At 41.8% G+C, this 11,299-nt stretch overlaps 1 protein-coding gene across 2 annotated transcripts in view; it reads right to left on the reverse strand.

Annotated features, from left to right (window-relative positions):
• The window catches only part of RTF2 (replication termination factor 2), a 41,570-nt gene extending 31,148 nt beyond the window's left edge, over positions 1-10,422 (reverse strand). The window contains exons 1-4 of one of the 2 annotated variants that reach the window (XM_036826156.1): positions 10,246-10,422; positions 6,462-6,556; positions 5,211-5,304; positions 3,347-3,486 (exon numbers count right to left, since the gene is read on the reverse strand). In XM_036826156.1, the coding sequence (XP_036682051.1) occupies positions 3,347-3,486; positions 5,211-5,304; positions 6,462-6,556; positions 10,246-10,314 (398 nt within the window). In that variant the 5' untranslated portion in view covers positions 10,315-10,422. The remainder of the gene's footprint in view (positions 1-3,346; positions 3,487-5,210; positions 5,305-6,461; positions 6,557-10,245) is intronic. The other variant, XM_036826158.1, reaches the window with a different exon arrangement.
• Positions 10,423-11,299: the final 877 nt, after the last annotated feature.

An 11,299-nucleotide genomic window follows, 5' to 3' on the forward strand; every position in this document is an offset into this window, starting at 1 on the left:
GGAAAAGCTCTACTTTTCAGAGAGAGGAGAAACTTGTGTGTTGAAATTAAAACCACAAACATAGGCCAAAGTTCCACTCCTACCCCCTTGCAATAATCCTTTGGAAAAAAGACTCTATCAATAAAAATAAATAGAGGCATTTTTAAAAAACACCACAAAAAGTCAAAAGACAGAATAGGAACTCAGGGAGATAATATTTTAAACACATATGAGGTTCAGAGTTTATGAATATTCAAAGAGATCTTTAAAAGCAACAGTACACAATATAGAAAAATGGGCAAAGGGCATTAACATGCAGTTGACAAGAGAAATATAAATGGCCAAAGCACATAAAAGATGCTTAACCCCTACTGTTAATTACAGAAATGCATTTCAAACAAAGACATACAGTGTTTTACCTATCAGGCAATAATGAAAGAGTCTGAAGGTATCCAGTTGGAAACTGTCTGAGGAAACAGGCACGTTTGTTGATGTGTGGGTACAACACGGTACAACATTTCAGGGGGACAATTGGCAGTAGTATCAGGTAAAGCATCACTCTGCAGACTTTCTCCTACAGAATCATGCCCACAAGTGTGCACATGCACAAGTATGTATTTATGAAGCTGTGCAGTACAGCAAGGAAGAAGAGGAAGCCACCTAAATGCCCATCAACAGAGGACTGGTTAAATAAATATGAACTCTTATACAGCTATTAAAAAGAATAAGGTGGGACTTCCCTGGTGGCGCAGTGGTTACGACTCCATACTCCCAAGGCAGGGGCCCCGGGTTCGATCCCTGGTCCGGGAACTGGATCCCACATGATGCTGCAACTAGGAGTTTGCGTGCCACAGCTGGGGAGCCCGCGAGCCACAACTGAGGACCCTGCCTGCCGCAACTAAGAGCCCACGTGCTGCAACTAAGGAGCCGGCGAGTTGCAACTAAGGAGCCCGCCTGCCGCAACTAAGACTTGACGCAACCAAATAAACTAAAAAAAAAAAAAAAGAATAAGGAATAAGGAAAAGAATAAGTGTTATGTATGGCCAAGAAAATGTTTAAATTAGACAGAGAAGTAGAAAAAAATAAGGTTACAAAATATGTGTAATATGATTCCGTGCCGGTGGGAAGCATACGTGTCTATCTGTATCTCTCTTGCAGAGGTGCAGGGAAGTGTGTTGTCTGTGTTGGTGTTGCAGAGGTCTGTAGAAGGCGTTAGACACCGAACAGCTAACAGTGCTGTCACTGGAGGCTAGGATGCCGCAAAGGTGCAAAAAGCACTTTCACAATTTACTTATTTTTAATTTACTTACTTATTTATTTATTTATTTATTTGGCTGTGCTGGGTCTTAGTCGCAGCATGTGGGATCTTCACTGCGGCATGCGAAGTCTTCAGTGCAGCATGTGGGATCTAGTTCCCCAACCAGGGATCAAACCCGGGCCCCCTGCATTGGGAGCGTGGAGTCTTAGCCACTGGACCACCAGGGAAGTCCCTCACATTTACTTCTTATGTTCCTCTAAAAAATGCCACCATAGAAACTTTCTCCAAACTTTTCACCATAGAAACTTTCTCCAATTTCTCCACAGAAACTTTTAATCTCAGGGATTATAGCAGATGCAGATTGCTCTAACGAAAACCAAATTAATAACATCGTACTAATATTCATTAAATGTTTAGGACTAAAAAAAAACCCTGCTTTATGAATGCTTACTAAGTATTAGTGATTTAGGAAATGGTTTTTCTTTAAACAAAGGCTAAATGTTTTTATTATACCAATAACCTATTTCTATTTTTCTATACACTTAAATCTTTATTATACAAATGTTATTAAATATACAAACTAACCCCAAAATCAATTTTCTAGTGTGGAGGCCCTATTAACAGCAAGCGGGCAAAGCCAAAACAGGCAAAGCTCAATTAACTGAGAAGAGAAAAAGGAGAAGAGATTAACCAGCAAATGAAAGGGAAAAAACTAGGGGAAGCCACAATCGGAGCAACAGGCTAGAGGTAACCCCTGCTCAAGACGCCAGAGTTGAGTCTGTTTCTGCTAAGTTCCTCTTTTGGGGGTGAACCATGGTTTTCTTAAAAAGAAGTGGGGAGCCAGATACAAAAGGTCACATATTGTGTGATTCTATTTATATGAAATATTCAGACTAGGTAAACCCACTGGACAGAAAGCAGATTGTTTGCTGCTAGGGGCTGGGGGGAGGGGGCATGGGAAGGGACTGCTTAATGGGTAGGGGGTTTTACTTTGGGGTGATGAAAATGTTTCGGAACTAGATGGAGGTGATGGTTGCACAACACTGAGAATGTACTAAACGCCACTGAAACATACACTTTAAAAAGATTGTGAATGTTAGGACTTTCACCTCAAAATAATGTGTACGTACACACACACACACACAAGTAGGACAAGGTTAGGTACATGAATCTCATTCCCCAGAATATTTCTCTTGTGAACTTTAGCCTTTCATTTGGGCATGAAATGAAAGGCTTTTTTCAGCCTTATTTGGGTATAATTGACAAACAGGAATTGTATATATTGAAGGTGTACAACTTGATGATCTGCTCTATGTAGAAATCGTAAGACGATCTTCACAGTCAAGCTCATTATCATACCCATCACCTCACAGGATCACCACTAAACGGTAAACTTTAAGAGAGGCCTAAATGATTTCCTTTCAACACGTAATATGTTAGATGGAAGATTCCAGATGACAGTATGGACTACCAGCTACTAAAGGTATTTCTAAATGGTGGGAAAAAAGTTTAAAGCTTTGGCAAAGTGAGACATCCTATAAAAAGGCACCCTACTAATCCACTCGACATTCATATTTTTTAAGGGGGAAATATACTTGCTTACTTGCATTTGCTATATACATCTCAAGCTTAAGATTTCTGGTGCTCTAGCCAGAGGACCTGTTAGCTACAAATTCAAAGCAAGTTATCCTCATCAACCGGGCCTTTCACTGACCGATCAACCACACGTTCTGTAAGATCGTTTTCCACTGCAGAGTTTTTAGCAATTGTAAGGAAATGGGATTTGTTTGATGGAAAATATCTGTCCTTTACTTTCTTTCCCATAGGAGAAGACCAAAGAACTCAACTCAAGTCTCTTAAGTGTCACAAGACAAATTTTTAAACTCCCTCTTTACTTTAGGCTCTCCTAACCTCAAGAATAGAAAGCTGCAGACAACAAAGAGGCCATGTTACACGTGGCTGGTAGGGAATGAACATGGTCTTGTGCACTACCCAAACCAAAAGACGCCTTAAGGAAATCCGTGTGATTATTAAGCTTTGGCACAGATCCTAACAGCACTGGGATCACTCACCCACACTCCACGTCATCTGCCCACATCCATTACTGACCTGTGTCGGCCATTCATCTCCAAGCCCACAACGGGGCAGATGAAACGTGCCCGCTGGAGGTCATCGTGTTTGTCACCTTTAGTGTTTCCTTTATCTCCTTCCCAGGCGGGGTTATCAGAAAGCCTCAGTTCTGTCACATTCTGTGAAAAAAACATGAATATTTTAAGAGTTCCTTTGACAAATGGATCATCTTTAGCCTTAATTGTTATTCTAGTCCCTTCCCGTCCAAACCTCTTTTTCTACTTTCCTTTAACATCAATTAACATGGATATAAAATTAAACCATAAGTTGTGATAGAAAACAAAATTTTTTAAATGCACTGTCTAGCAAATAATTAATTTCTATTTTACAAGCATTTTGCTATATAAGGCAAAGTAACTTCAGACATGAAAATTTACCCCACTAAGAGAAGAAAGCTTTGTATTAGTTTCATCCAGAAAGAAACACTTTCTTTCCTGGCTGATGAAGCCTCACTGAGGCTGTTCATATCACTGACAAGCCACGCTTATTTAACAGCTAAATAGACGGTAAAATCTGTGAGGCCATGGTCTAATGAATCCAAGGCAGAATATTAGCCAGAGATTACTGTCATACTCCAAGATCCAGGCGTTCCGGTTTTCAAAATTCAGTTTTACAAGGAGTGACTTAACAGCCCCACTTTAGCATTTGAAGCATTTCTTCATATTTAACTGCACCATTTGATTTCAACACTCCAGAGAGCAGCTGAGCACCTTGAAAGGAAAAAGCCACCACACACGGGGTCGGCTTCCTGCTTGTGTGTTCATCAAGTTCTCTGCTCAGAGTATCTGTGGACTATTAACTGCAGTAATAATAACCTTTGCATTGTTTTATGTGAATCCTTTTGTCTTTACAGTTGTGATTTCTTGGAAAAAAAATTTTTGCATTAAAATTAAAAGTTCACCACATACATTATATATTGTGTTTTAAGTATAGACTTGTATAAGTTAATTTCAGTGATAATCACATTTTTGAGATAATTATGCTACTATGGGTTTTTGAGAAATGAGTTCTCTTCCCAAGGAAACGATGACGACAATCAGCGTGGTTACCTCTACAGCACCACCAACAGCTATATCTCAGAATTACTAATTTGTCTGAAATAAACATTACCCCAAGAACTCAAACAAAAAGCCTATTATAACAATTAAAAAAATTTAAAAAGAAAAAGAAGGAGGAAAAAACTCAAAGCCTTAGCCTGGGAGTCAGGGGCTCTGGATCTAGTTTAAGCGCCCCACTGACTAGCCATGAGGCCTCAACATGTCATACACAGTGAGTGTTTTCACCTGTCAAGCTTGGTGGTTCTCAAATTCTTCACTACTTTGATTTTTCTCCCACTGACCAGATTTGAAAGATTCTGTCCTCTCAACAAACTTCCTTTACTAAAAAACTTGTTTTTCCACTTTTATGAAAGAACTTTCAGAACCTCTAATCAGCAGGAGATAACCACAATGATTGAATAGTTATCTACCTATAAAAATCTCTAATTCTATAAAAGTGTCTTCCAAACCAAAATTCGAGTGGCTGAGTTTTAACTATAAAAATAATGCTTCCCAACATTTATACAGCACAATATACAAGTTTCGAAGTTTTGAAACTTGTATACTACAGTTTTGAAGTTCTTTCACTCATATGAACTCACAACAGATTTATAATCCAGGAAATACGGGTGTGGGGACTTCTGGTTTGAACTTCAAGTGACCTGCCCCAAATCACACCTTTATTAGGTGGCTGGGTGGGACTGGAATTCCAAATTTCCAAATTCAGTCTAAAATGTACATGAATTCTATAAAATAAAACCCTAACCACTGAAACCCCCGGAGCACTTCCGAATCACCTGTCTTACCTTAATGCTTTTAATGTGAGAGGCTGCCTTCCCAAGAGCCTTTTCGGAAGACTTGTCCAATAGAAACTCAATGATGGCATCTTTGTTGTAAAGTCTGCAACAATAAAGATTAGTCAAAACATTCTGGCAATAATCAACCTTCACCCAAAGGAAGAAGACTAAACTGAGTACAATCCAAAGTCATTTACGTCTGATAATAGAAATGCCCTGCACTCCTAAAAAAAAAGTAAATTTAATCCTGTACCAACCATTTCCAAAGCATACAAAGAAAGAAACTAGTTTAAATAAAAGGCTACAAACTGGCAGCCTGAGGACTGAATGTGACCTGATCAAGGCTTTTTCTAAATTGGGAGATTTAATATAAAAGTACACATTTTCAGGCTTCCCTGGTGGTGCAGTGGTTGAGAATTTGCCTGCCAATGCAGGGGACACAGGTTCGAGCCCTGGTCTGGGAAGATCCCACATGCCGCAGAGCAACTAGGCCCGTGAGCCACAATTACTGAGCCTGCGCATCTGGAGCCTGTGCTCCGCAACGGGAGAGGCCGCGACGGTGAGAGGCCAGCGCACCGCGATGAAGAGTGGCCCCCGCTCGCCGCAGATGGAGAGAGCCCGCGCACAGAAACGAAGACCCAACACAGCCAAAAATAAATAAATAAATAAATAAATTTTTTAAAAAAAGTACACATTTTCAACTTCCCCTGAAAAAAAGAAAGAAAAAAAAATCAGAAAAATGTTCTGGACTCAGTCTACATTCTTGAACTGTAACAGCAGGCTGGAACTGAAGAGCAGCTACCCCGTAATTTGCCTTTTTTGCCAGCCGTGCAGCACAACTTGTGGGACCTTAGTTCTCCAACCAGGGATTGAACCTGGGCCCTCGGCAGTGAGAGCACGGAGTCAGTCCTAACCACTGGACTACCAGGGAACTCCTGCAGCTACCCCTTAGACAGGACATGAACTCTCCAGTTTCCCCCAGTCCTCACCGTTCCCTACTGACCCCACATGGGTCCTTCATGCATTTATCTTTATAACTTAACTCCTAATGGCCCCTGAGTTTTCAACCCATGGATTAAATAAACCAAACTGAATAGAAAAGTGCAGAAGTATGTTTTGAGACAGAGAATGATAACCCAGGCTTCACAAATTTGCTGGAGATCATTCACATTTGATGAATCAAGAACAGCATTTATACATTAAAATTCTTTTTAAGATCATTTAATAAAAACTCGTCTCCGTTAAGTAAAGGAACCATACCTGCCAAGTTCACAGGCAACTATTGGTCGTCTTAATATTTCTTGACTTAGAGTACAATAGTTCCACTGGGCCACTAACTCAGCATCCTTGTCAACCTGAGAAAAGAAAAAAAAATCCTGTCAATTAATTTTCACCTCTGAAAGACACATGGTCTACAGTTCCACATATAAAGGCTTATTCAGTAATGCCACACTGTGACAATTTTTTTGTTTCTTTGTTTTTAAAATATTTATTTATTTATTTATTTGGTTGTGCCGGGTCTTAGTTGTAGCTCACCGGCTCCTTAGTTGTGGCATGCGAACCCTTAGTTGCGGCATGCACGTGGGATCTAGTTCCTTGACCAGGGATTGAACCCAGGATCCCTGCATTGGGAGTGCGGAGTCTTAACCAGTGCACCACCAGGGAAGTCCCACGATTTTTGTTTTTTAAATCAAAGATAGTGACACACGAAGTCGGGATTTAAAAAGTCACAAGTAACCGACACTATGTCAAATAAAGGCCTCTCTATACATGACATGTACAAAGAAACAGTTTACATCAAGTCATTATATTGCTTATGCTAGTTACATATTAATATCTGTATCTTAACAGTAAGTTAGGAAGGCCATACAGAAAAATCAAGCAGTACAGGTTAATTCCTAACAATGGGAAAGGCTCCAAAGTTGTAGCAGAATTTAAGGACAAAGAATTGAGAAGATAGGCATTTTTTTAAAAAAAACAGGTCAGCACAAAGACTGTATAATTCTTTATAAAATCAGCAATTTAACAGAAGTGTTTTTTGCCAACTGCTCACTATGTGGCATATCAGGCCATTATCCACAGTATAAAGATCCAGATCTGAGACCTTCCATAGCCCTCAAATGATATTTTCACCTATTTAATATTCCATGTCCCACTCTTTCCTCTTCCTAAAATGTCAAACCTGAATAATGTAACAGGATGGCACATTTGAAAGAAAACAGGAAGAAAAAATTTTTAATTCCCTTAAATTTAATTTTTGCAGGAACAACTACTTAAGTGTTTACTGTGTGCCAGGCACTGTGCTAAGCAGTTTCAGTGACTTGCCCTTTAGCCCTCATAAAACCTTCTGCGTTAGGATTTTTACCTTTGTAGTTGAGAAAACTGACATACCAAGAAGTTAAGTTACATGTCAAGGTCACAAACAGGCAAGCAGACAAAGGAGCTAGGATAAAAAGCCAGGCAGGGGACTTCACTGGTGGCACAATCGTTAAGAATCCGCCTGCCAATGCAGGAGACACGGGTTCGATCCCTGGTCCAGGAAGATCCCACGTGCCACGGGGCAACTAGGCCTGTGCACCACAACTACTGAGCCTGCGCTCTAGAGTCCATGCTCCGCAACTAGAGAAGTCACCGGAATGAGAAACCCGCGCACCGCAACGAAGAGTAGCCCCCGCTCACCGCTCACCGCAACTAGAGAAAGCCTGCGCACAGCAACGAAGACCCAACGCAGCTAACAAAAAATCAATTTAAAAAAATAAAAAATAAAAAAAATAAAAAGCCACGTTCAGCAAGTTTAGGATCTACTTTCTAGATTACTCCTTGCCTGGGAATTTAAAAATTGGTCCCCCCAAAACTTCTGAAAACATTTTTTCTAGGGTCACTCTTTTCACGGCAAGGTCTCAAATTTGAGTAATGTTTTGGGTCAGACCCAACATACCATATGAATGATCAAAAAATGTTATTATTTACCTATTTGAAAATGTAAGCTCTACAAGGGCTGGACTCTGTTTCCTGCTGCATCCTCAGGGCCTAGAATGGTGTATACGGTAAGCACTTAATAATTATTTGTTGAGTGAATAAGGATAATAAAAATCCATCCTGCCTGGGCACTCTAGTTGTTTCAGATCACCCTTTTTTCTTTTCTATCCCCTTCTGACACCTATTCTTTGCCAAGTCTTTCATTAAGCTACTTCTTCAGCTCTGGGCACAAGTTAACAAAACTGAGCTGAATACTCTTTGGGTAAAAGCTCTCGCACACAAGTGGTAACTACCCAGCATTAATCTCTGCACATGTAGGTATGATTAGAGGGTACGCTCCATCCTCCTGGGTGTTCATTCATTCTCAAATTCCACATATTTGTTGTGTGTCTACTGTGTGGCAGACACATCATAGGGATCACAGAAATAAGACGTACAAGGACCCTGTCCATATAGGAAATAGACAAGAACAAATATAGTGATAAGCACTATAAAGAAAAGTAGGGACTTCCCTGGTGGTCCAGTGGGTAAGACTCCACGCTCCCCATACAGGGGGCCCGGGTTCGATCCCTGGTCAGGGAACTAGATCCCGCATGCATGCCGCAACTAAGAGTCCACATGCTGCAACTAAGACCCGGTGCAGCCAAAATAAATAAATAATAAATAAATAAAATTTTTTTTTTAAAAGAAAGAAAAATACAGCAGCAGAAGAGGATAGAGTGATCAGAAGTGAGATGTATTTTGGCTACAGTGGACTGAGATAACATTTGAGTAAAGAACTGATTGATGTTAAAAAAAAAAAAAACCCAAATGATATATGACTATCTCAGTGAAGAACCTATCAGGTTGAGGAAATTATACTCCAGGTTGAGGAACAAGGCCTGTGTAGCTGGAACAGAATGAAAGGGCTGGAGAAGGCCTGAAGGTGAGGTAATTACATCAGACCCTGTCTGACCACACAGGGTCTTGTGGGATTCTTTTTCTTAATACAATGGGAAGCCACTGGAGTGGTTTAAATACAGTTGATATGTGGAATTTATCTTTAAAAAAGACTTCTCTGGCTGCTGAATGGAGACTCATATGGACCATCCACAATGTGCCAGCCACTTGTATTAGGTGCTTTACACACCTTCTATTATTAAAAAATTATTACTAGTGCTAACTTTGAAATCCTGAATAACTGGATGGGAATCCTGGCTTCATTACCTACCAGTTGCATGATCTTGGTCACGTCACTGACTCAATTTCCCTGTTAGCAGCATGGAAATTATAATACATAATTTGCCGAATTACTGGTGAGAATTAGGGATTATCCACTCATTCATTTATCCACTATATTTACTGCACCAGGAGCTGTGCTAGTTGTAGAGGGGAGAAAAGGTGCAGGCTTTGCCACCAGGAGCTTACCATCCTCTGAGATCAACATTAATCAACCTGGAAGCAGTGTACATGGTTGTTAGATAGTTTTTAAGAGGAGAACCTGGGGGACTTCCCTCGCGGTCTAGTGCTTAGGGCTCCGCGCTTCCACTGCAGGGGGCACGGGTTCCATCCCTGGTCGGGGAACTAAAATCCCACATGCCTCGCAGCGCAGCAGGAAAAAAAAAAAAAAAAAAAGAGGAGGACCTGGTCTCATAGGTAACGGTTTGAGAAGACCTCACTGAGAAAACGAAGTTACTATGTACAAAACTCAACAAACAGCAGCCATTTGTATCATTGTTACTAGCAGCAGACAGACTTCAAATCCTGGTTCTGCCACTTACTAGCTTTGCAACTTTCTCTTCCTGAGCCTCAATTTCCATGTCTTTTGACAGTATGTACCCGTAGAGCTGTTTTGGGAATTACATGAGATACCCCATATTACGCGTACTGCCGGGTGAATAACAACAGCACGCACTCAATAAAGGTCCGTTATTAATACTGTGGTTAATCTTGAGTTCTCTGAAAGGGATAAATGAGCACAGTTGCGTGTGGAAACCCGCTGGCTCCCCCTCCCACCCCCTTTCGCTCCCTGGGGGCGTCCGCGTGCCCCACTACCCCCGGGCCCCACTGGGCCCATTTCACTGACCTTCTCAACCTTCTTCGGCCCCTTCACCAGTTCATGCCTCTTGGGAATTGTTCCCCCGTCGCAACCCATCGCAAGCTGGGAGTCAGAGTCCAAAGTAATCCCCCACAGCCGCAACTTCCGGGCTGCCTAGCGACTGTAGCAGTCACTTCCGGCGCGCCGCAGTGACGCAAAACGCCCGTCGCAACGCGACGGGGTGGGATGGGGTGGGATGGGGTGGGGTGGGGCGGGGCGGGGCTTTTGCCCAGCCCTGGTTGCCATGGAGAGTGTCGCTAGGCGCTGGGCGTGACCCCGCGGCGGGAGCTGCTGCAAAGTGCTTACTGGGCCTCGCGTGCCAAGCAGGGTGCGGAGCGTTCTTCCACTCCACCGCGGCAGCCCGTCCCTTTGTCTTTCGGGTGGGCGCTGGCTTTCTGCTGCACCCGCGTAATCGCTTCCCCACCGTCCGGGGGCGGGGTCCGGGGGGGCGGCGCGGGTGGGCGTGACTCAGGAGCACCCGCGGCTTTTGGGCCTCGTCCCACCCCAGCCTGACTCTGGGCAGACATCCCTAGGCTGGGGAGCACGTGGAGGGAAGTGCTGCATTTTATTCGTGCAATTAGTGATGAATATGGATGGATCTGTTATTTCAATTAACGTTCATGTGTTCAAAAAGAGAACGTATCTTTTTACTGAGCGTCAGTTGTGACCTAAGCACTCACAACAAATCCTTTGAAGTGATATTATATAAGATTATGGGGGAGTAAGATTCTCTAAGGCCTGAAACTTTCTGATACTGCCATGTATATTTTATACATATGAAATAGTGCACACAGTTTGTACATGTATGCATTTCATTCACAGCATCCTGAAGCCCAGGCAAAAATATTTTACTTATTAAAACGCAGGTATATAAAAAAAATTAAAAATTAAAAATAAAGGAAAAAGGAGGTATAATTAACAGACTCAGGTATAGTTATAAAACATACACTGATGTTTCCATGCCTTTTCCAAGAGACAGGCTGTATCATATCTATAATGAGAACACAAATCCCTTGCAAAACCCCTGTTAAAATCCATGATT

This window comes from Balaenoptera musculus, chromosome 15 (genome assembly GCF_009873245.2).
Source record: "Balaenoptera musculus isolate JJ_BM4_2016_0621 chromosome 15, mBalMus1.pri.v3, whole genome shotgun sequence".
NCBI lineage: Eukaryota > Metazoa > Chordata > Mammalia > Artiodactyla > Balaenopteridae > Balaenoptera > Balaenoptera musculus.